Source organism: Onychostoma macrolepis, chromosome 23 (genome assembly GCF_012432095.1).
Source record: "Onychostoma macrolepis isolate SWU-2019 chromosome 23, ASM1243209v1, whole genome shotgun sequence".
NCBI lineage: Eukaryota > Metazoa > Chordata > Actinopteri > Cypriniformes > Cyprinidae > Onychostoma > Onychostoma macrolepis.
In genome coordinates, this window is record NC_081177.1 from 11889482 (window position 1) to 11911970 (window position 22489).

Below are 22489 nucleotides of genomic sequence, written 5' to 3' on the forward strand. Positions count from 1 at the left end.
CTCTGATGTCTCGCTGACTCTGTCTCTCTCTTTTCTCTCTTTTTTGAAGAGACTCTTTATGATTAACAGTCTCTGTGAGCGGCTGTCTGCTCGTGCGGGAGCCGGCAGAAATGAAGAGAGCATATACATCAAGCTGGGAGATCTATAACTGTGTGCTAATCACTGCTAACACAATTATGCAGAGCTACAGATTCTCTGTGGTTTATACAGTCACACTCCAAAGTTCCATTTGTGTGTTTCACATGCCCTGGAAATGGCTTGCGATTTTAAAAACCTAAAGGGATTGTCCACCAAAAAATGAAAATTCTATCATCATGTATTCACCCTCATGTCATTCCAAACCTGTATGATTTTCTGTTTTCTGTGGGACACAAAATAATTTAAAAAAAATTGAAGAATGTTGGTAGCCAATTAGTTTTGGTAATCATTGACTTTGACATTAACAGAGAAAAACACTATGAGACATTTCAGAAAATATCTTCTTTGATGTTCTTCAAAAGAAAGAAAGTAAATTAATTTCTGCTTGAATCTTTTATTTAAATATGGGTTGCTATAAACCCATATGACTTTCTTTTAACAGATTCCCCTGGTTACTATTTTCTGAATCCATATGTTAACTTTCTAATTATGTACTCTGAAAAATATTTCCTTGACTTTATCTGATGAACTTAGCTTTGTAAACAAATGCAGACCCATAAGTCATTTCCTGATTTGACTGAATTACAGTTTTCTAAGTTTTGTTCTCATTTATTTACAAACTCAAAATGAGCAATTGTATGTGGCTTTGTTTTATGGTTGAAAATTGTAACATCACTGTAACCAATCGTATATATTCAGACACATACAAAATTTCCCATAGTCAAATCTGGCACTTTGTGTTTGGCACAAATAACAACTTACATTTTATATCATATCTTATAGCGTTGGAATATAGCGCAGAAGTTGTTTGATCCTCTTTTATGGCCCTTTTATTGTGTTTTTCTTTTTCATTCCCAATCACTTTCACTGTATGGAAGAAAAAACAGCCAGGAATACATTTCCTTCAGTATTCTAAAGAATGAGGAAAATCATATGGATGCGGGTGAACTATTCCTTTAAGTTTCTTGTAGCGTGGGTTAAACGGTTTAACCCACTTTCCATATTTTGACACAGTCGACTCATTGTGTTTGTCTGCTCAGCGTTTGTTGTGAGCATTTGAAGCTGTTCAAAAAGCATGAGAACCGTTTCCCCAGGGAGCAAAGCTTTGTGCATAAATATTTAGCACAAATGGAAATAAAACAAAGCGCCACACGTCTCATAATGCTATTCATGCAAACCAGCCTCTGATTCACATTCAGAAGTCTAATATTACTGCGTCGTGTTTACGAATCACTTGCCCTCTCAGATCTCGAATGCTGATATATCCAGAAACTTCAGCAAGCTGAAAAACATAAGCTGTTTTCAGATAACCCCTGACCTTTGACCCCCACAGGAGGGACTGACCGTCCTTTTGCCTTTCTATTAACTTCCGTAATGAAACCCAGAATTCCATGAGTAATGGGCTGTTACGGCTGATGGAGACACAGATTCATTATTCAGCACGCCGCTAGGGTTTGGGATCAGGGATCAGGAGGAGGTAGAGGAGAGAATGGGATCTCAGACAGGCTGAGGGTGTGAATGGAGAATGAGGAGAGACAATTCCCCCGTACTTCAAAGTTTTTTTTCAGTGGGTTGAAGGGGAATTATCTCTCAATACCCATGATATTTTTGACAAGGAACGGCATGCCGAAGCCCTTTTCTCTTCATATTTAAGAGATAAACTCGCTTCAAAGCTTTCATGAAAGTTTCTGTAATTGTTATATTAGACACCAACAATCCCTCCCTTCAGGCAGCTAATCTCTCGTTTAAACTTTCTATCCTTTTGACTCCAGCATGTAAGAGCCTCTCCTCAATTTGGCCTCACTGTTTGAGAGTCATCTACTATCCTTCGTAGACGCAAATAACCGAGCTCTGTGGAGTCCCAGAGGCCCGCGTTCTTTGTGTTAGCAGCTCATGCATCACCAGCCCTCTCTGACAGAGAGAAATATGCCATTTATTTTTGTTTCACCCTGATAGAGGAAGACACAGAGCAGAAGAACAAGGGGAAAAAAACTGCCTGTTGCACAGGGTTCTTCGTGAATCATGATTCTGTCCGCAGAACTCTGGCCAGGCTTCAGGCCCGAAGTCACTTTGTCAGACAGCAGGACTTAATGGGCTATTACAGTACCCTTACATTGTGGCACAGAGAGACTCTTAGTAATGATGGCTCTATATGCTCTGAGCCTGCTCAGCCTGAGGGCTGATTGGGGTTTGGATGTGTAAAAGCACTTTTAGACAGCGTATGTTCGTCTTGTCTGGATACCACCTTCACCTTCTGTCTGCTAATGATGTAATAGATCAGCAATCAACAGTCACTCTCTCTCTCTACCCTCTAGGTAAGTAGTCAGTCGCCTTGGATTAACCTAGAGTAAAGTATCTTACTCGTAGACACAGTCGGTGTAGTTCATGGATCAACTTTGGGGTTTAAATCCCTCAACCTTGCAGTCACCTAAAAAAAATGAAATGTTTAAAAGAAATAGATCACCATCATCTGCTGATTTTAAATCTCACACTCTCTTTCTCTTCGCACCAGGTTTGGTGTCATAGGTTCTTGTGGGAAGCCTGTCAAATTTGTCATTAAATTGAATCAAAACTGTGGGTTACAGAGAAGGGGAGGGGTTTTGTTGAATAACGCTAGTGTTTTTTTTTTTTTTACATCACCAGTCCCCACTGTAAATATTATACAATATATCTCCTTCACGTTCCTCAGAAAAAACAAAAAATTCAAACAGGTTTGGAAAAGCATGAGGGTGCACAAATAAGCACATAATTGTAATTCTGGGAATTTTAATTTAAACTACCCTTTTAACCACTAACCACACTGCATATACACATACTTCAGTTGGTCACTGTTGTCCTTGATGAGTCGAGAGCACTGGGTTGTTCAGTATTCCACAGATGCTCGTCATATGTGAGAGTATGCTGGGTTTTTAGTGTGTAGAGGAGCAGAGGAGCATGAGGCCTTTGCCACCCCTCCATCCCATTACCTCAGCCTGCTCCGGCAGGGCTTTAACCTTGGCAGGCAGGCTGGAGGAGAGAGGGTAATTCTAACCTTAAAAACCTGCTGATTAAAGCTAGTTTTGTGGAATTCGATTCCACTTAATGCCTTTGGCCCTGAGCCCAGAGGCCTGGCATTAACATCAACAGACACTGTGTCTTCTGCCTGAGAGACGTGCACACACACACACACGCACACATTTGTTGTACTATCACAGGCATGAGTGTGGGTAGTACGCACACTATTCCTCCTCCTTATCTCTCTTTCTCTCTCTCTCACTGCATGCAGTGATATTGGACAGCCTTAGTTGTACAATATTTCCTCTGTGTTGTTGTGTTTGTGATATTGATGTATGGCTCTGTTTACTTGTCCAGCTCGAGTAATTAATTCCCCCTTTCGGGGTCTGTGTATAAACTGTTTTTGTTTATTTACAATGTGCAAGGTATTTTTAGAAACCAAATTACCATAAGGCATTCTTTTTTGTGCGAGCGGTATTGTTCGGTGACAATCATGGTCTCCTTAGCTTCATTTTGTTTCATACAGCTGAAGTTTGAGATGCTGCGGCAGAGGTGGCTAAACTCAAGAAGATGATTCTGTTTACTAGAGATGATACTGCTAATGTCATACTAGTATGATACTAGCAGGACTGTGCATCATTCAGAATTGAATTAAGAATTCTTTAATTTAAATTCAGTTCAGTCTGAAAATTCAAACTCAAATTTATATCTAAATTGTTCACTTTTATCATTTACTCACCCTCATGTTCATTCAAACCACCATGCCTTATTTTCTTCTGTGGAACACAAAAGGAGATATTTTGCAAATAGAATTGGTGATCATTGACTTCCATTTCTCAGGATATCTTCTTTTGTGTTCCAGAGACAAAAGTCATACAGTTTTTCGACTATATGAAGGATGAGTAAATTATGACAGTATTTTATTTATATTTATTTACATCCCTTTAACAAAGTAACATTATTTTGAATGATAGCTTGACAAAAAATTGTGTAAAGTATACATTAAAAAAAAAACATTTTATAGGCATGACAGATTTACAATTTATATATAACTCTTTATTTTTAATAAATTAACTTTCCATATAGGGCACAATTTGGGACATGGCCTTACATACAGTAAGATCCATAAAAATGTATTGTGCACAATGTATTGTGTTAATTAATATGAAGATTATATGTTAAATTACGTGTTTTAGGGTTAAAGGAAATGTCTGTAAACTTTTGGCCTATTGATTTTTTTTCTGAAAGTACAGAGCTTTCTGCACAGTTATCAGTGTGGAAAAGAAGTAGGATGTGATTGGCTGAGTTGTAGTGACAGCCTGTTACTGCTTTAACTAGCCATTTGGGTTCAGCAGACCTGTTCTTCCCTGAAAAAGGCTGAGTAACTTGCTGGACTGGAGACATATTTGTGTCTTTGCCTCAGGTTCAATCCACATCCCTTAGGCAGGTCTACTTATATATGCCTGATTGATAATACAAAGCTTGATCTTCTTAATGAAACGGTGACTCTGTAGTAGATCTGCTGGCACAAGATTTTATAACCAGGACATACTTGTGAGGGTTTGCACATACACGTAGTTATCCAGTTCCATTCAGTATTGCTGAAAGAAGAGTAAGGCATGACAAATGTACATGTTCAAGTGATTGGTAATAGATTTGTCTTGATTATCTACAAGGTCTCGGCTCACTATATCACTCTACGAGGTAATTCATCAAGTTGTCGCCAATGCGCTCTCAAATTGTATGATTGAGTATTCCCAACTGGATTCACTGTCTGATAAATTATTCCGTGTGTAGCGAGTGCTAAGACAAAACTCTATCAAGGTTAGCGTCGGATTCGGTATAGCTGCTATACCAGACTAGACAAACACTCTGCAGTGTCTGGTTTCCCTCAGAGGCTTATGGGCCTCAATCAGGGTAGGCACGATATTTAATTTGACAAAAATGAAAATAAGGCTGTGAGGTATAGAATATGAGTCTGCTTAATAAGGCAAGACACTCCAGGCAAAATGTATTAAGTGATATAAAGAGATTTCTGAGATCCACAATGTAAAAACTTCAACTCTTATGTCAACAAAATGAAACAAAATGAATGTATGAAATATAGTGGCTCAATTTCATATTTAAACATAACATTTCAGAAGGCTTATAATACTAAACAAGTGTCTTAATGTATTTTGATTAATCATTAGGAGAAAGTATTGTGATTGCTATTAGTTAAATTATTTACCCTATTCACCTGTATTGTCTTGCTTAGATTGCACCATTGAATACTGTGCAATGTATTAAACGGACTGCATGATTTTTCCTCACAGCCTTATTTTCATTCGCATCACATTAAACAGCATCTACCCCGATGAGGTTCATTCAGAGCATCCAGTATCACAACCACACACATCGTCACATCATAAAACAGCAAATTGGCACCATACTTAAGATGCCATGGTCTGATTAAGAGTGCCTTCACACATCATTATGGTCTAATGAGAGAGTCTCGCATCTTCGGCAGGTTGGACACCTTGCCTTCATTGCCTGCCCGGCTGCCTTGATTGATGGCTCGGCGTAACACCTGCTATGACGACATGCACAATTAGTGTGTCCTAATCACAGCTCCACTGTCAGACCATGTAACATCTGACCAAAGTGTAACCAAAGTGTAACATCATACACAAAATTGGCAAGTATTATAAGAAATCACTGGTTACAATCTGTTTATGCAGTCTGCTTGGAAACAAAGTCATTTTAAGAAGATTCCAGTTTTATAATGAGGTTTTAAAAAGTTTAGTTTGAGGCATTTAGTAGCGAATAAATGATGTCCTTGAGCAGAACCATATATTCTGCTTAGTATTTTCAGTAATTATTACATTTGGACAGAGACCAATTCTGATCAGGATGTTTATTCACATTTTTCGCTGTGGTCAATTCATCTCAAGTGGTCCAGTGAAGGTTGTTGTGCATTTTTTTTATTTTAAAAATAAAAAACTTGGTTTTGCAATACCAATACATAGAGATAACTTAATTAAGCAACCATCTTTACAATTTTTAGACCAATTGACATGGACTGGCCCCACTATTTTTTATCCCAAATGTCCCATTTCACAACAAAATCTCATCTATGGTCTGTTTTAGATGTGCTTTGAGAACAGTTTGTAATTTGTAGTCTTGCTGTTGCTTCAAATGATGAGTAAGTCAGATTGAGAAATGGAGAGAAGTCCTGCATGATTGTGGGAATATAATTATGCCTTAATTGCTTGCCATTTGATGTGCTGTCATTTGTCACAGCCCACAGACAGCAAATAATGGCTTCTGTCATTGTCAGTTTGTCACATTGCCACGCAGCCTTGAGAGAGAATCAGCAAAGAGCTGAATGATATTTGTCCTGAATTACTGATAAGCTAGTCTGCGTTAAAGGTTTATGGTTTTCTCATTTGCTTTGTTGTGTGTATTATATCAAATGTTTTGGAAGGATGCGAAATGGTCAGCCTACCTGTTTCTGGTTTGATTGTGTGTGGATGTATTTTTTAATTTACATATATGCCTGTTCAGAAACTTAATGACAGAAGACCAATAAATAGAGGCTGCCTGGGGCTGATATATTTGCTCTCTAGTCCACACAGTGGGAAGAAGAGTAATTTGAGTGGGAAGAAGAGTAAAAAAAAAGATAAATAATATATATATATATATATATATATATATAATGTGCCTGAAAAATAGTTGCAAAAATATTTATTTATTTATTTTTGCTACTAGTATCAAATCATTAGCTTTGCGTCATGCTAACAGCAAAATCAATTCAAGAGTCGAGCCTTCCTGTTTTGCATGGCACAAAAAGTTGCTGCCGATCTAAATCGCTCCAAATCATTCAGATTTTAGCTTTAGTCCCTGTCAGAAAACAGCTGCCTATGTAGGCAACAGACAGCACACTAGATTTTGTAACAAAGCTATATTGTTGTGTATGTGTGTAAGCTCTGACAGTATGTGTGTAGCCGATGGACGGTTTACATTGATTCCCGTATCAGCTCTGACAGGTGCTACAGTCTGACACGGCCCAGGCGTCTTGTTTATGCCTGCTGAACACTTTGTGTATTTCTTAAACTGAGTAAACAGAAGCTGCCTGGGGCTAATTTATTCACTCTCCAGTCCGCACAGTGGGATGAACAGTAAGGAACCACACACACCTGTCAATACTGCAGAACAGACGCTCACAGTGCTCGGCCTGGTACATATAGCAGACATCCACATACAGACATTATCTGTCAGATGGAGATGGAGAAATGTGTTCTTGTACGTTTGGATCCAGAGCTGGATGGAAGCCCGGCGTAGAAAAGCAGTGGCGTTTGATGGACTTTTGAAATGCTTCCCTTGCCTACTCTGAGAAACCACCCTTGGTAGAAATCTTTGCAAATATCTCCTCTGTCTGTCTGCCCCTCTCAGATTAGCAAAGGAGTTAGATGGAACCGGTGAGAGACTCTGGACCTCAATGCTCTGCTGACTATAGTGTTTGTTTGCTCATGAGTGTCTGAGTGCATTGACACGGTCAGGGAATCTGTGTTAGCACAAAAACACACACGCTTGTTTGTTTTATGCTGCTGCTGGTGATCGAAAGAAAGAGAAAGACAGATTGAATGGAATACTGTTTTACTTCTAAATTAATACTGTGCAGTGCACTGTATATAATGTATTTGTACCTGCTACAGTACATGACTGTCACATGACCTCACTACATTGCATGTTTTATTCAGCAGTTTGTATACCGTTATCATCACAAAAATAAAAATGGTAGCATTTTTAATTGATTTTGTAAATCCATTTTTGTATATATGAACTATATACACTACCATTCAAACGTCTGGGTCGAAAAGATGTTTTAATGTTTTTTAAAATGTAATTTATTCCTATGGCAAAGCCATTACTCCGGATTTCAGTGTCACATGATCCTTCAGAAATCATTCTAATATGCCGATTTATTGCTCATTTCTTATTTTTATCAATGTTGTAAACAGTTGTCCTGATCATAATCTTCCTGACCCCAAACTTTTGAATGGTAATGTGTCTTAACTTGGCAATCTGATCAAATAAGTCATTAAAAAGACATAAAAATTGTAGCTGATATTAATCTCTTTATAGTTCATTCATCAATCATCACACAAGACATGGAAGGTTAATTGGAAGCTTTGCATTTTGGGATACACTGTTCTGCGCAGTATGTTCTGTGTGTACTGCTCCTTTTGGTAAATGTCATAGGTCATCTGGGGATTCTGTGCATATAGAAAATTGGCAAAACTGTGAACAGTATACACTGGGTAATAGACATCCATATCATTGGTTAGTTTGGACCCATAGCATATAGTATATTGAAGTTAAAATCTTGAGTATAGTTGCAAACTGTGTTTTTTGTTATGCTTAATCAGTTATGTAAAAATATGGTTTTGTAGCAATCTTGCTGACCAGAGGAGAGTGAGTTTCTGCTGCACAGATTTGTTTTCTCTCAAGGTTTTATCCTCCTCCTATCTATACCATGTTAGGAACTGTCAAGGCTCTGATCTTTTGTAGAGCTCTTTTGAAACGGTATTGTGAAGAGTGCTACAGAAATACCTGTACCTTGAATTGAACTATACAGTAGTTTTCATTTGCACACTTTGTGATTTTAACTTTGGTTTAGTCTCACACACCCAACAATGAACACATTCCTAATCGTATTCCACATTAACTTGTCATTGCAGTATAATGGTGCCCTTAACCTCCCTTAGAACTTCAAAAAAATCCATTATTTCATAGTGCATGGTGTGTGTGTATCTGCAGGCATGTGTGTACACGTGTGCATACATCCATGCAAGTGTGTGTGTGTGTGTGTGTGTCTGTGAATGCACCAAGACTGCTTTGTTTTCCAATTCTCCGCAGGTAAATAAATATTCCCTGTGTGCATCGTAGAGGAGCCGTAACCATAGAAATGGATATTTGATTTATTCCAGAAAGAGCCAAGCTCTTTGGCTTGAGTGCTTGCAAACAATATGTTTGGGTGGAAAGCCGGCACCCAGCTACAGCACAGCATCACAGATGTCTTCTCAAAATCACATGACTCATTCCAGCCCTGGCAGACCTCTGAGCGTCCTGTCCGTTCCCTGGCCACATGGGCAAGTGTCGTTCCTCAACCTGTATGGGTCGCTTATGCCAGCAATGTTGCTGTTCATTTCTGACTCTTGTATAAATTATAAATATATAAATTGGCATTTTCTTGTTGTTGTTGTTGTATTTAGAGTAGAAATGTTGAAGAGTGTTAAAATAAAGCATTTTTTATTCAAGTCTAACACTGTCAAAGAGACGGACCCTCATACACCCTACCATAACTTTATTTTTCAGACTTAGCCATTGTGTTCTCTACTAACCATGTATTTCTGTATGTGTTTCTTTCCCCAGTGTCTGTACGGCTGTTACGTCCACTCCTCCATCATCCCTACCTTCCACCGCAGGTGCTACTGGCTTTTACAGGTAAGACTGCCAGAGACTTGGACACCTTTTGGGAACTCTGTTACCTATTGTTATTTTTCTGAAGCCATCATATATTTTCTTCTTCGCCTCTTCGTTTGGAGCTAAGCAGCACACCTTCAAGTGTAATTCAGCTGTAATGGAGACAGGCAGGGAGATTAAATGTAACCCCTCAGCCCGCTGGAGCCTGAGCTCACCGACTGATCAAAGCTAACCTCGAAACTACAGCCCAGCACAGAGAGAGGTCCAGGGAGGGATCGCATGCAGATGAAGCCTTTAAAAGAGCACAGAAGATAGATATTCATGCTTTTAGGACATATACTAGGGATGGACTCAGAAGTGACAGCAACCATCAGTCATGAAACACAACAGTTGCACAACTTTTTTTCAATCTAAAAACATTTCACACTGAGCAGAAAGCAATTTGATTCAAAAATCTGGATTAGTATCACATTTTTAATTAAAAAGCAAACACAAACAATATGGGTCAAATCACTAGCCGAAGATCTCAAACCCTAAATTTAAACTATTTAACTTAGCAGTCACTAATTAATGTTAAAAACACAGTTTTCTAGGAGTCATTGTGATACAAAATTGCTCTGAATTGGAAGAACATTAGTGATTCGGCAGCATCTTATTACAGGCTTTGAAAAGAGGAAAGTAAAAGCTTGTGAAGCAACATTTCCATTATTCTCAGTCTGTCCCCGTGTTTTCTCAATATCCTCTGAGCTGACTCATGTTCTGCTTCACTGCTGCTTCAGGTGCTCAGTTTCTGTGTCCAGGATAGAGCAGGTTGTTCCAGGATGACTTTGTCTTACACATATGGTATCAGTCTCCAGGGCTTGGCAGCACCCTCACTGTGTCCCAGTAGTCTCAGCTTCAGACGGACCGCCCAGTGTCCGCTCGCTGACTGTCTGATAAATATTGCATAAAAATCTCATCGGTTTTGCCAGGCTTGTCATCAAAAAAGATTTTTAGATTAAGACTTTTGTTTTAACTGCTGCTTTAATTAGTAAGTTCACTATACTGTATGTCCACTGCACATCCATTTTTCCAAGTTGCATGACTGTTCAAAAGTTTGGGGTCAGTCTTTTTAATTATTATTATTACTTTTATTTAGCAAGGCCACATTAAATTGATCAAAAGTGACCATAAAGGCAAGTAAAAAAAAATCTATTTCAAATAAATTTTGCTCTTTTGAACTTTCTATTCATCAAAGAAACTATTCATTTTACACAGCTGTTTATAGTTTCTTAATAATAAAGTTTCTTGAGCACTGAATCAGCATGTTCGAAATATTTCTGAAGTATCATGTGACACTGAATATTGAAGTAATGGCTGCTGAAAATTCAGCTTTGCCATCACACGAATTAATTACAATTAATAAATAGTTATTTTAAATTGTGACAGTGTTTCACAATATTGCTGTTTTTTGATCAAATAAATGCATCCTTGGGGAGCATATAGGTAATTATTTCAAAAACATTTTTGTAAATCTTACCAACCCCAAACCAGTGTTGGGTGTAACACGTTACTAAGTAACTAAGTTATCCACTGAAAAAGTAAAGTAAGGGATTACTGTTCATTTTTAGGTAATTTAATTAGTCACTTATAAAGTACTTGCGTTACATACCGTAAATAATTTCAACAGTTCTAAAATCAATATTAAATCTGAAATCTAAATTTACCGTCTAAAGCAGTGGTCTCAAACTCAATTCCTGGAGGGCCACAGCTCTGCAGAGTTTAGCTCCAAACAGCTCCAAATCACACCTGCTTGGAAGTTTCTAGTGATCCTGAAGACCTTGATTAGCTGGATCAGGTGTGTTTGATTAGGTTTTGAGCTAAACTATTTTAGCTCATTGGTCTCAAATTGAGTTTGAGACCAATGGTCTAAAGATAAAACTGAATGCAGCGTTTTTTTTCTAGGTCTCCGTGAGCAGCTTTCTATGCATCACAAATTCAGCAAATACTTGACACAGAGACATGAGAAATATGTCTATAGAAAGCTTGAAGTGTCTACTTTTAAATGAACAAATTCAAATCGAAAACAAATATTCTCTGATTATGTAATCCGTATGAAACTAAAGCGAGGTACAGTCTCTCCTGTATCTGAAAGCTTGAAGTGTCTACTTTTAAATGAACGAATTCAAATCGAAAACGAATATTCTCTGATTATGTAATCCTTATGAAACTAAAGCGAGGTACAGTCTTTCCCGTATCTGAGCTCATTATATGCAGTCACCTGCGCGCAAACGCCCTCACCTAGATAAAAAAAATAAATAGATAAAAAAATAAAATAAAAATCAAGATTCATCTAATTTTCATTGTTTTTGAAAGAAGACCTGCTATGAGGAATTTACCTCAGAAGAACAGCGTGATCTGACACGGCTTTATTCAGCAGAGAAGATCATTTCTGTAATTTATTCTTACCTACATTAGTTAACGTGTTATTTTTACATAAACCTGTATGGATTTTACTAGTTGGGCTTTTCCTGAACATCTTGCCAAACTGAAATGTATTGTTTAACTGTTCTTAAGCTTTTTTGTTATTCGGATATTTTGCAGAGTATTTCTATTTGTTAACCAAAGAAGGTTTACATTTTTTAATAAAAATGTTTAAATATTACAGTTGTTTTAAAGCTAAAAGGCTAAACTATTCTATGTTTGACTCAAATTGAAAGAATAAAGTTTAATTTCTATTAAGGTTTATAGGGATTTTAAAATGTAGTCTAATTAGCGATTTGAATAATTAAGTTACTTATTGAGTAACTAAGTTACTTTTCAGACAGAGTAATTAGTAAAGTAATTTAAATACAATATTGATGATGTAATTAGTAATAGTAATTAATTACTTTTTGAAAGTAACTTACCCAACACTGCCCCAAACTTTTGAGCATAAGTATGAAATATGAAACAAACTGGTGATTATTTTACATGTGAGTGGACATCTATTCTGTCAGATTAAGCCAGATTAAGATGCCAATGTGGACCAGACCTTTTGTTTTTTTTAGAATTCTGTCTATGCAACATTTTCATCAAGGTTGCACAGCCGCTAAGAATGCACATAACCCAATCCAAGCAGTCAAGCCTCAAACGATGACACAAAACTACATTTTCAGGGAATGTGATCACAGAGAGGGAGCGAAAGAAGAGGGAAGCGTACAGAGAGCAAAGAGACTGCAAGTGTGGCTGTCTTTTTATCCAGTCCAGATCTTCTTTATTGAGAAAAGTCTCAGTAATAAGACAGGGGAGGAGAGGAGGTAATGAGAAAAGAAGCCTATGAGGAATCTCGGCACTCCTTCCCTCTAAAACACTTTTCCCTCAGATAGCGCCTCATTCTTCCAGGCATGTCTCGGTGGTATTGCGCAGCTCTGCTCTTCTCGCTCTGCATAACGGCAGAGATCTGCTGAGGGGACGTATTATCGCCGTTTACCCAGAATGCTTTGCACCTCGTTGGCCCTTCTGAAAAGTTCTCACTCACGCAGAATAGACTGAGAAGCAATGACTGTTTAGAGATTCGAGGTGTTAAGGGCATATTATCTCTCACACACACAGCACACACACTCACTCCCTCTGTGACTGTCCCGAAACCCACACTTGATTGATTTAATCGCTCCACGTCTCATTCTCTTGTTTAGTGCTAATCGAATGTAATTCCTCAGCTCTCCTTCTTCATCTAATCCTACATTACGGGGCTGAGGTGTGGCGGCTGGGGACACAGACCCGGATATCATTATTATATTAATACGACTGAATGTGAGGCCACACTTCATTTGTCTTCCAGGCTGGCAGATCTTTAGAAAGTGGTCAATAGCCTTTGCCGAGACCTCTTTATTGTGCAAGAAGAGAGCTGTGCTATGTTGGGGAAATGAAATGACTCATAAGACAGAATATTGTCCAGATTAATCAAGAAACTGGCAGCAAACCTGCAACCGCCTCCACCCCCATGTCTCTCTCTCTGTTTATCTCTCTCCCCGTTTCTGTCTTCCTCCTTCCCTCCCGAGCCTTCTCCCCATGATTGATGGCAAGGTATGGCTTCTCCGTTGAGGATCCGGATGAGTTGGACCATGTATTCCAGTATACATCTCCCTGTCCCACTTCACATACATGCTCATTAAAATAAACAAGCATGCTCATATAGAAGGAGAGATGGATGCTCTCTTTTTCTCTTCACGATCTGTCTTACACACACCGCTTGTCAGACCCACTAAATTTGGCATAGAGCGCCGGCGTGTCAGGAGCTGTCCGTGATGCAGAAAACTTGTTAAACTCTGATCAGTTATTGAGGTGCTCCAAAAGAAGCGCACTTTACAGACTTGCCTTCATTTCAAAGCTTCGTGGCGTGCTTTGAAATCGCACTGTTACCTAAATGTCGAACCTGGCACGCACGCATCGTGCTTTAAAGATCAATATTACATTTCCATTTTCTGACCTATCTGATGAGCTGAACCCCCTCACCTCGCCATCTTCTTTTTATTTCTTTGTTGCCGCTAGGCTGGTGTAAATTAGCCCGAGGCGTGAGGTAGATTCTTCCTTTTTGTCCGGACAGGCACTGCTCTGCATTTATTCATTCATAGCCGGTTGTTTGTATAGCCACACCAAATGTGTGCTCGGCACGCCCCTGACCGCACACTTCCAGGGCCCAGAGTAATGTATATTTAACGTTGCTTACGCTCCCAGACAGAGTCATTTATGAGATGAAGCTTCATTAGACTGTTTTAAAGGATGGGGACATTAATACAGCCTGTGTTTGCTTGTGTTTGTTATTGCCGGATTGTTTAGGGCGCTGAATACACAAAAGAGGAATGATGGCGTATTGATTTCAGGGCCGTGGGATTAATGTCTGTTATGAGGTGCCGATGTGGTAAGTTGAAAGTTTATGCTGTCGCATGGATCAGCAGCTGAGTATTGATTGAGAAGTCTTAGGACTCGTGGCTTGCGGCTACTGTAAGAGAACAGGTGAATAGGAGTTTGTCTCTTTAAGTCTGGTTGCTGGCCCTGGATGTGTGAATTATGCAGTATAGGAATATTTGGATGCTGGTTATGAGCTTGTGTGTTTTCTTCCTTGTTAAAATGCATCCTCTTATTCCACGTTAATTTGAGTTTGCCCAAACAATGGCAGATGGAGGAGTATTTACAAACAGTGGCATTAAAGTGTGAAGGGCAAGAGTGTGTCTTGCTTTAAAACGCACACGTACACATGGATCTCAGTCCAGGACTGGGCATTAATATTCAGACACTGTTCGTTCACACGCCCTCTTGACTCATCCAGCTTTCTGCACTGATTCAGGTCATACATGCTGCAGAAGCCCGGACAAAATAACAAATGTTGTATACGTCCCTTCAGCCTGCTGAAAGTCAACATCTGAAAGCTATAAAATGTAAACTGTTAAACTATTCTGGATATTAGTTTGTAGGTGATTTTGTGGTTTGTCCACCTACTGCATATGGCTGGCTGCCAGTGAATAATTTGATCTGGGTAGTGTAAACTTTAACTTGTACAAACTATGTTTAACTTGTGCAAACTTATTGCTATTTCTTGCCATTTCAGCTGATATTTTCTCTGCATTTTTATCATTTTTTTGGAGAAGGTGCACATTATTTTATACAAATATGAAAATGTGGTATTTTAAAAAATTGACTGACCTTTGCAAATATGAATAATAATTAGTTTAATAATTTAATGCTTTACCATTTTATTAGTGCTCATTCAAAAGTTTATGACAAACTTTGTGTACACTGGTTGTTTCATTTTTCACTTTAAGAATATCAAATATCAAAATAGCTTTTTTTAGAAATTGATTGTTCATTATAAAAAATAAGTATTCGAGTCATTATTTGTATAAACTGCTGGTTGTATTTTGAATGACTCAATACATAAAGAAAAAAAAAAAAAAGAAAAAACATCTGAAACTTTCTCATGAAATGAATCAGATTTAAGAGTTCTCTGTTGCTCTTTTTTCAGGTTTTCTCTCAGCTTCTCACATTAATTGTGTTTTGGCACAAGCTCTCAGTCTCCCACAGAGCTGCTGTGTCAGTGCTACATAAGGCCACATCAGAGTAGAGCACGTGGGACCTCCTCTATAACGATCCCCTCATCCGTAAACATCAGCGTCTCCCTCTCCCACACCTGCCTCCACCTGCTCTTCATCATAGCAGCGGTCCAATTTCCCGTCATTGTGCGTCAGCTGTCCCAGTAGCCCGCACTCTCATCTCCATCCATCTCGGCCCACAGCCTCTGTCTTACACACTCGCCGACTCACACAAGACACCCATCTTACACACTGTGCACGTGTCTTGTGTAGCCCTTCTCACACACTTAGCATATTAAACACATTTCTATTCATGATGCTTAACATTATTTAGCCTAGTAGGACATATTCCTAGATCAAAATCCTTCATAATCAGTCAGTTTTTAGAGTTATGTTTAGGCCCAAATTCTTGCAAACGGTTCCTGCTATGCAAGCCCAATTTCATGCGCTGTTGCATTCTGAAATAAGCCGCAAGTGTTACATTGTCAGCATTGCCACAAGAGGCGCTAAAGGCATAATCTTAACTTGTGTTCTTTTATGGATAGTAGACTCTTTTAGGTCAGCTTCTGATACGATAGAGCTAACAGTTGTTAGTTTATGGGCAACAGCAACAAAATGCATGTTACATATGTATCTGTGTACTGTGTGTTTATAGTCTTAAAGGGATAGGTCACCCAAAGCAAAAAACATATTCTGTTATCATTTACTGACTTAAGTTATTCCAAACCTAAAAGACTTATTCTTCCATGCATGGAACGTCAAAAGATATTTTGAGAAATGTCTTAGTGTTTTTTGGTCCATGCAATGGAAGTCAGTGGGTTCTAATGTTAAATTGATCTCCTTTGGGTTTCATTGTGTAGTCAAACACATTTGTAACAGAAATATACTTTAATCTGTGTTCTCCTGAAGAAAGAAGGTTATACAGGTTTGGAACGACATGACAGGTAAATTACAAAATATTACTTTTTGAGTGAACTATCCCTTTAAATTCACATTTTGATCAAACAAATGATAGCATTATCATTTATTCTCACTCATGTTGTTCCAGAGCCATAAAATTTAGATTTCTTTAAAAATATCTAAATTTTTGTTTTAAATTCCAGGTAACCAAAACTTAGAAGATCCAAAAGGTGACATAAAACAATAAATTATATGAAGTATTGTGAAGAGAGACAATAACTTAATATGATAAACAGATTTCATTTCAATTAAAAACACATACTTAAGACACATTACATACTGTAAACTTGGAAGCTTAAAACTTAATTTGTGTTTCAAATATTAGCCAAAGTCTTTCCAAAGGTTTGGAAGGATGTAAGGGGTGCATGAATGAGACAGAATTTTCATTTTTGGGTGAACTATTCCTTTAAGGATAGTGTCATGTAGGATAAAGAACGACTGTAAATACAGTATGTGAGATGTGAAAGAGTGTATAAGCAGAAGTAACATTTAGTCCTCCTTTTCACACTCTCTTTCCTTCACTCATCACACACTCATCTCCTGACCCCATCAGCTCTTCAGACAAGTCAGAACATTGCTCTCCCATTGAGAGAGACTTCCTTCATATTAAGGGTCACTGACCAGCGGCAGAGTGAATGAAAATGAACTTTTCCTTCTCTCTGTCTCTGTCTATGTGTCTTGCTGCTGTGGGCCAGTGTGTATCTTGGGCTTTCTTTGATCATCCCCTCTCCAAACTTCCTTTTAGACCGTTCTGCATACCACTTTCCCCATTATTGCTCATCTACTCCATAGATCCTCCATGTTACTACCTCTCCCCTATACAGAAGCTGTTCACGTGGACACCAAGCAGAGAGAGAGAGAGCCAGGATGTGAGATGGCTGCTTAATAATTCAGAGCTCTGTGAAAGGGCAGGAGTCTGCCGGTGAGCCAAACTGACATTCAGCCAGTTATTGAGCGCCCGGCCGCTGGCAGCCGTGTGTGTCCAGCCGTTTCCCTCTGTGCGTCTGGGACATTAGAGCGGGAGATTGACCTGCCTTATTGTGTTAATCCAACTCTTACCTATAGACTCAGCAGCCCGCATCACACGGCAACGATGGCGCTTCATATGCCGCAGGTTACACGGGCGTCTGAACGTGATAACTGCTTTTCTATTAGGACACTGTCTGGAGAGCCTGGGAGCGATACACCCTGTTGGCTGGTTAACTCGTTTTTGTGTTGGCCGAGTTTACACCTGATATTAACGTCAGTTTTAGACAATCTGTTTGAAACAGGATGGCACTAAATCAGGACTTAACAATAAGGATTTTTTTTTCTGCTGGCTCTGAAGTTTCGATTTCTACTTGCCCTGCCATCATTTTTACTAACAACACTTTCAGTTAATGATCAATTTTTACTAGCAATGCATTTTTATATTTGCTAGAAATATTTATTTTAAAATATATATTTTTTCTGCTTATTGATGTTTTAATCACTTTTTTGTTCCTAAAGAAAAAAAATACTGAAAAAAAGTTTTAATATTTGCTAAAAATATTTTGCATTTTTAGATTTCATTATATTTTAAACATTAAATGAAAAAATAAGATTTAAAAATAAATACGTTTTCATATTTGCTAGAACAATGTATTTTTTTGTAAAAGTTACAAAAAATCATCAAACAAATGTTCACAACTTTTTAAATATTATATACACATATATATATATATATAGAGAGAGAGAGAGAGAGAGAGAGAGTGGGGCAAAAAAGTATCACTAATTGTGCAAGTTCTCCCACTTAAAAAGATGAGAGAGGCCTGTAATTTTCATCATAGGTATACCTCAACTATGAGAGACAAAATGAGAAGAAAAAAAAATCCAGAAAATCACATTGTAGGATTTTTAAAGAATTTATTTGCAAATTATGGTGGAAAATAAGTATTTGGTCAATAACAAAATTTCATCTTAATACTTTGTTATATACCCTTTGTTGGCAATGACAGAGGTCAAATGTTTTCTGTAAGTCTTCACACACTGTTGCTGGTATTTTGGCCCATTCCTCCATGCAGATCTCCTCTAGAGCAGTAATGTTTTGGGGCTGTCGCTGGGCAACACGGACTTTCAACTCCCTCCAAAGATTTTCGATGGGGTTGAGATCTGGAGACTGGCTAGGCCACTCCAGGACCTTGAAATGCTTCTTACGAAGCCACTCCTTCGTTGCCCGGGCGGTGTGTTTGGGATCATTGTCATGCTGAAAGACCCAGCCACGTTTCATCTTCAATGCCCTTACTGATGGAAGGAGGTTTTCACTCAAAATCTCACGATACATGGCCCCATTCATTCTTTCGTTTACACGGATCAGTCGTCCTGGTCCCTTTGCAGAAAAACAGCCCCAAAGCATGATGTTTCCACCCCCATGCTTCACAGTAGGTATGGTGTTCTTTGGATGCAACTCAGCATTCTTTCTCCTCCAAACACAACAAGTTGAGTTTTTACCAAAAATTTCTATTGGTTTCATCTGACCATATGACATTCTCCCAATCCTCTTCTGGATCATCCAAATGCTCTCTAGCAAACTTCAGATGGGCCCGGACATGTACTGGCTTAACACGTCTGGCACTGCAGGATTTGAGTCCCTGGCGGCGCAGTGTGTTACTGATGGTAGCCTTTGTTACTTTGGTCCCAGCTCTCTGCAGGTCATTCACTAGGTCCCCCCACGTGTGGTTCTGGGATTTTTGCTCACAGTTCTTGTGATCATTTTGACCCCACGGGGTGAGATCTTGCATGGAGCCCCAGATCGAGGGAGATTATCAGTGGTCTTGTATGTCTTCCATTTTTTTAATAATTGCTCCCGCAGTTGATTTCTTCACACCAAGCTGCTTACCTATTGCAGATTCAGTCTTCCCAGCCTGGTGCAGGTCTACAATTTTGTTTCTGGTGTCCTTTGACAGCTCTTTGGTCTTGGCCATGGTGGAGTTTGGAGTTGGACTGTTTGAGGTTGTGGACAGGTCTCTTTTATACTGATAACAAGTTCAAACAGATGCCATTAATACAGGTAACGAGTGGAGGACAGAGGAGCCTCTTAAAGAAGTTGTTACAGGTCTGTGAGAGCCAGAAATCTTGCTTGTTTGTAGGTGACCAAATACTTATTTTACCGAGGAATTTACCAATTAATTCTTTATTCTTTAAAAATCCTACAATGTGATTTTCTGGATTTTTTTTTTCATTTTGTCTCTCATAGTTGAGGTATACCTATGATGAAAATTACAGGCCTCTCTCATCTTTTTAAGTGGGAGAACTTGCACAATTGGTGGAAAAAATACTTTTTTGCCCCACTGTATACTGTATACAGTTTATGTATGTATAGTTTAGTCATGAAACTCTAGATGGCACAGGCTGATGGGTATTAACGTAACTGATGATAAAAGGCTGTTTGAGATGAGCAAAATCTGCACAGAACCTATCACCGTTGATCACTGCGAGATGCATGCCGGTTAGAAAAGTGTCCGAGTTACGTCCGACTTGCTCTGATGTCATGCTGACGTGTGCCGAAAAACTCTCGCGACGGTGAGGCGGCTGTGTCAGATTGAGCAGCCGCACGCAGTTGCTCTCCACCGACTGAGCTGATCAAAAGCATGATGGGAAACGACTGACTGACGACACAGCTTAATGCTCATTGGTTCAGACAACCATGATGCTGCGTTCTCTTCTAAAATGTTTTATTTTTTTTGTGATTATGTATTTAAATTATGCATGAATGTTCCCAAACACTATGACAGTGCGATCTATGTGTGAGATATGTAATTGTTGTCATATTTCTATAAAAATCTAAAATACATGTTTGTATTCAAGTAAAAATGAATGATAAATAAACCTTTCTTATGGAATTAAATAGCAAGCACTTTGATAGTCTTGTTCATCATATTTTAAATCATATAAAAGCAACAGAACTGAAATTATATCACATTTATTAGCGGCACAGCACATGAGTGAGAATAATGCGATATCCGCCTTTGATCTCGTATGTATCTGTTCTACTTCTATTTCACTCCTCCCCTCACTACATTTCAGGCGAGGCGAGGCGCATCTCAAACAAGCCTATTCACAGTGTTAAACGACTTGGCACAAGCTGATTGGTTCATGTTGCATACGCAGCCAATGAGCTTGCTGCTTTACATTTAAATGGCTGGTTAGCATCCACTTGAGCATTTACTTTTCACTTTTTTAGAATTATTTTTCATATGTACTTTGTTCTCTCTCACCAGACTTGTGTGTGTTGGTGATGCATGGTTGCCAGTTTACCCCGGTAAAAATTGCGTTTTGGGTGGGTAAAATACACGTTTTGTCGGCGGGGTTCCTACAGTAAAATTTGCTTTCCAGGGGCTAAATATCACATTAATGGGGGCGCTTCAACCCATGGACATGAAAAACAACCCGCGGCGACAGTGTTAAAGTAGCCCAATTCCGATGGAAAAACGCAGACTTGGCAACACTGAGATGATGTAAAAGAGGAAAGCAGGCATTTGGACCAAAGCACTGTGAGGCAAGGGAGGGGGAGACTCAAAATATTTCTAACCTTAAAGCGCATTTTTGCCCCGTTTACGTTTGTGTTGTTTTACTACTTACTAAATTATTTAAAGTATAAAACATTGTTATTTACAATACACAGCATGGTTTTTAATCATATTTTTAGGGGGGACAACCCTCAGATAGGGGGGTCCTGTCCCCCTGACCCACCAAAATACTGTATTTTCATAATCCTCTATGATGCCTGAAAATCCATCATTATGCATATTTTGGTGTGGTTGAGTGGCAGTTTCTCTCTGCAGATGACGAGGTTGTAGGATGTGACAGCATCTGAAATGCATAATTGAGTTTACAGTTACAATGTGTCTCCTTCCATTTGTTTAAAACAATTGTTTATTGAGGTCAAAAGTAGTATGTTAAAAGGAAAAAGTGATATAAAGTCATGGGATAGCTGTGACTGGGTATGTTTATGCATATACCCAAGTAATAATAATAGTAATAATAATCATTATCTCACATTAATTCTATCTTTGTTACTTACTTGGTGGTGAAGAGGAGATAAGTATCTTTAACTGAACAGGGCTGGTCACACTTACATATTCTGTTAACCTAAAAAGAGACAAAAAGACATTGGTAGGAAACCAGTTACAATTTGAAAGTTAAATTATAGACATTTTAAGAAAGAATGTGTTGATAGTCTGTGTAGCTGAATGGCTGAGCTCCAGAAAAGCAGTATTGAGCCTTTTATATATATATATAGGCTAAGTGTAGCCTATTAGGGTTTTACATTAAAACAACAACAAGAACAATGTTGTGTGGATTGGCTACTTTTTTATTGACGTAATATTGTAGCAAAAATGTCAGAGTGAATGAACATTTCAGTTTTTACATTTTTTTATGTAAAAACAATTATGTTCACGAAGGCCAAAGGTAGCAAAAAATTTACAGTATGTGAGCCCTTCACAATCTTAAAAGAAAAAAAGTGATATAAAGTCATGGGATAGCTTTATGAAACCAAGTAATACACTGAACAAAATTATAAACGCAACACTTTTGTTTTTGCCCCCATTTTTCATGAGCTGAACTCAAAGATCTAAGACTTTTTCTATGTACACAAAAGGCCTATTTCTCTCAAATATTGTTCACAAATCTGTCTAAATCTGTGTTAGTGAGCACTTCTCCTTTGCCGAGATAATCCATCCACCTCACAGGTGTGGCATATCAAGATGCTGATTGGACAGCATGATTATTGCACAGGTGTGCCTTAGGCTGGCCACAATAAAAGGCCACTCTAAAATGTGCAGTTTTATCACACAGCACAATGCCACAGATGTCGCAAGTTTTGAGGGAGCGTGCAATTGGCATGCTGACTGCAGGAA

The 22489-nt window shown here is 38.5% G+C and overlaps 1 protein-coding gene across 1 annotated transcript in view; it reads left to right on the forward strand.

Annotated features, from left to right (window-relative positions):
- The window catches only part of camta1a (calmodulin binding transcription activator 1a), a 392827-nt gene that overhangs the window by 298625 nt on the left and 71713 nt on the right, over positions 1-22489 (forward strand). Inside the window, 1 exon segment of the mRNA XM_058762966.1 lies at positions 9550-9621. Coding sequence (XP_058618949.1) covers positions 9550-9621 — 72 coding nt within the window.